This window comes from Fonticula alba, assembly GCF_000388065.1.
Source record: "Fonticula alba strain ATCC 38817 unplaced genomic scaffold supercont2.8, whole genome shotgun sequence".
Taxonomy (NCBI): Eukaryota; order Rotosphaerida; family Fonticulaceae; genus Fonticula; species Fonticula alba.
The window spans coordinates 1,360,330-1,361,869 of record NW_009242978.1 but is presented as its reverse complement, the minus strand read 5'-3'; the positions used below and the strand labels follow the sequence as shown (position 1 = coordinate 1,361,869).

General features: G+C 73.1%; 2 protein-coding genes across 2 annotated transcripts in view; both read right to left on the bottom strand.

Moving 5' to 3' along the window:
- Nucleotides 1-138, bottom strand: part of H696_04963 (uracil phosphoribosyltransferase) — a gene marked incomplete at its 5' end in the record, with an annotated part of 1,719 nt that extends 1,581 nt beyond the window's left edge. The window contains one exon of the mRNA XM_009498829.1: nucleotides 84-138. Within this exon, the coding sequence (XP_009497104.1) occupies nucleotides 84-138 (55 nt within the window). The remainder of the gene's footprint in view (nucleotides 1-83) is intronic.
- Nucleotides 139-207: 69 nt separating this feature from the next.
- H696_04962 (hypothetical protein) overlaps nucleotides 208-1,540 on the bottom strand; it is a gene marked incomplete at its 3' end in the record, with an annotated part of 8,211 nt that continues 6,878 nt past the window's right edge. The window contains exon 7 of the mRNA XM_009498828.1: nucleotides 208-1,540. This exon is cut by the window's right edge and continues 1,502 nt beyond it. Coding sequence (XP_009497103.1) covers nucleotides 208-1,540 — 1,333 coding nt within the window.

Genomic DNA, 1,540 nt, shown 5'->3' with positions numbered 1-1,540 from the left:
CCCCCCCCCCCAAGCGCCGAGAAGACGCCCGCACACTTGTGCCCGCCCGCCCGCCCGCCCGCCCCCCGGACATGAGGACACACCAGCACCACACCGGTGAAGGGCGCCAAAGAGCGGAAGGGACCAAAAGGACACCATGCGGCTAATAGGCGTGCGTTGGCATTCGGATGTGCTAACAGGGGAAATGACATTCCTCGGCGAGGTGAGCTAAGAGAAGCACTTAAACTGGAGCGACCGACAACTGACGGCCATTCGGGCCACGGCGGTCCGGACGGCGGGTTCGAGCTCGCGCGCGGCCGGAGAGGAAGAAGCCGCCACGGCGGCTGCCGCCGCGGCAGCCGTGCCAGCCGCCACCGACGTCGACCGGGCCCGACGCAGGGCAAAGGTCGTCTTGTCGGCTCCCGGGCCTGCACCGCTGCCGGCCGCCACCGAGACCGCCCCGACGCCGGGCCCCGATCCGGAGCTCGGGGTCAGGTCCGGGACCGGCAGGCCCAGCACCACATCCAGATGGTCCATGGCCGACACGGCATCCGGGCAGAGCTCCACCAAGCCGGCAGCCGGGGCATTGGCCGCGCCGGTCAAGTCCCGCTGCAGGGCCCCGGCCACCAGGCCCAACACATCCGGCCCGGGCCAGGAGCTGGGGAAGAGCACGCCACGGATGAAGCGTGCCTCCCGGCGGAGAGTCTGCCGGCAGGCCTCGGACGCCGCGCGTGCCGGGACCATGCCCCCGGGGAGGAGATGCCGCTGGCAGAGGGAATGGAAGAATCCCGACAGGAAGGCCGCATGTGCCGGGCCCCCGGCCGAGGTCTCCTCCCCGAAGAGGCGTTCGCACTCCATGGCCAGGAGATTCAGGGCGAAGGCCACCGACTGGCCGACCACCGCCGCCGCGGTGGCCGTCAAGGCCGGGCTCCGGCCCGAGGGGAAGATGTCCTGCACCGCGGCGCACACCAGGCCCAAGTGCGACACCAAGTCGATGGCCTCCCCGCGAATGGCGCTGTCGCAGGAGGAGTCCAGCCCGGCGGCGGCGGCGGCGGCGGCGGCGGCGGCGGCGGCGGCCCCGGGGGTGGCGGTCATCGGCGTCTCGGCCACAAGCCAAGCGGCCCCGGGGCCGGCCCCGGCACTTGCAGCGGCGTTGGGCAGCGGCGCCAGCAGCAGCCGATGCACCGACGAAACCACCTGGCAGTCGTAAATGTGCCGCGCCAGCAGCAAGCACACCAGGTGGTTGGCCCGGTGGAAGAGCTGCTGCAGGAGGCTGAGCACGGCCGCGGCCGGGGGGGCCCCGGCACGGCGGCGCTCCTGCGAATCGCCGGACCCGGCCGCCCTTGACCGCTGGACCAGCTGCCCGAGCACCGGGATCAACCGGTCCCGCACGGCCAGCGCATTGGCCAGGACCAGCAGCCGGCGCGGGAGCCCGGGCTTCAGGGGAACCTGGCTGCCGAAGCGCGTGACAAAGAGATCCCCCTCCGGGTCGAAGTCCCGCCGGCTGACATCCAACGCCAGCTGCGAGGAGCCCGACGGCCCGGGCCGCGGGGCGAAGGCC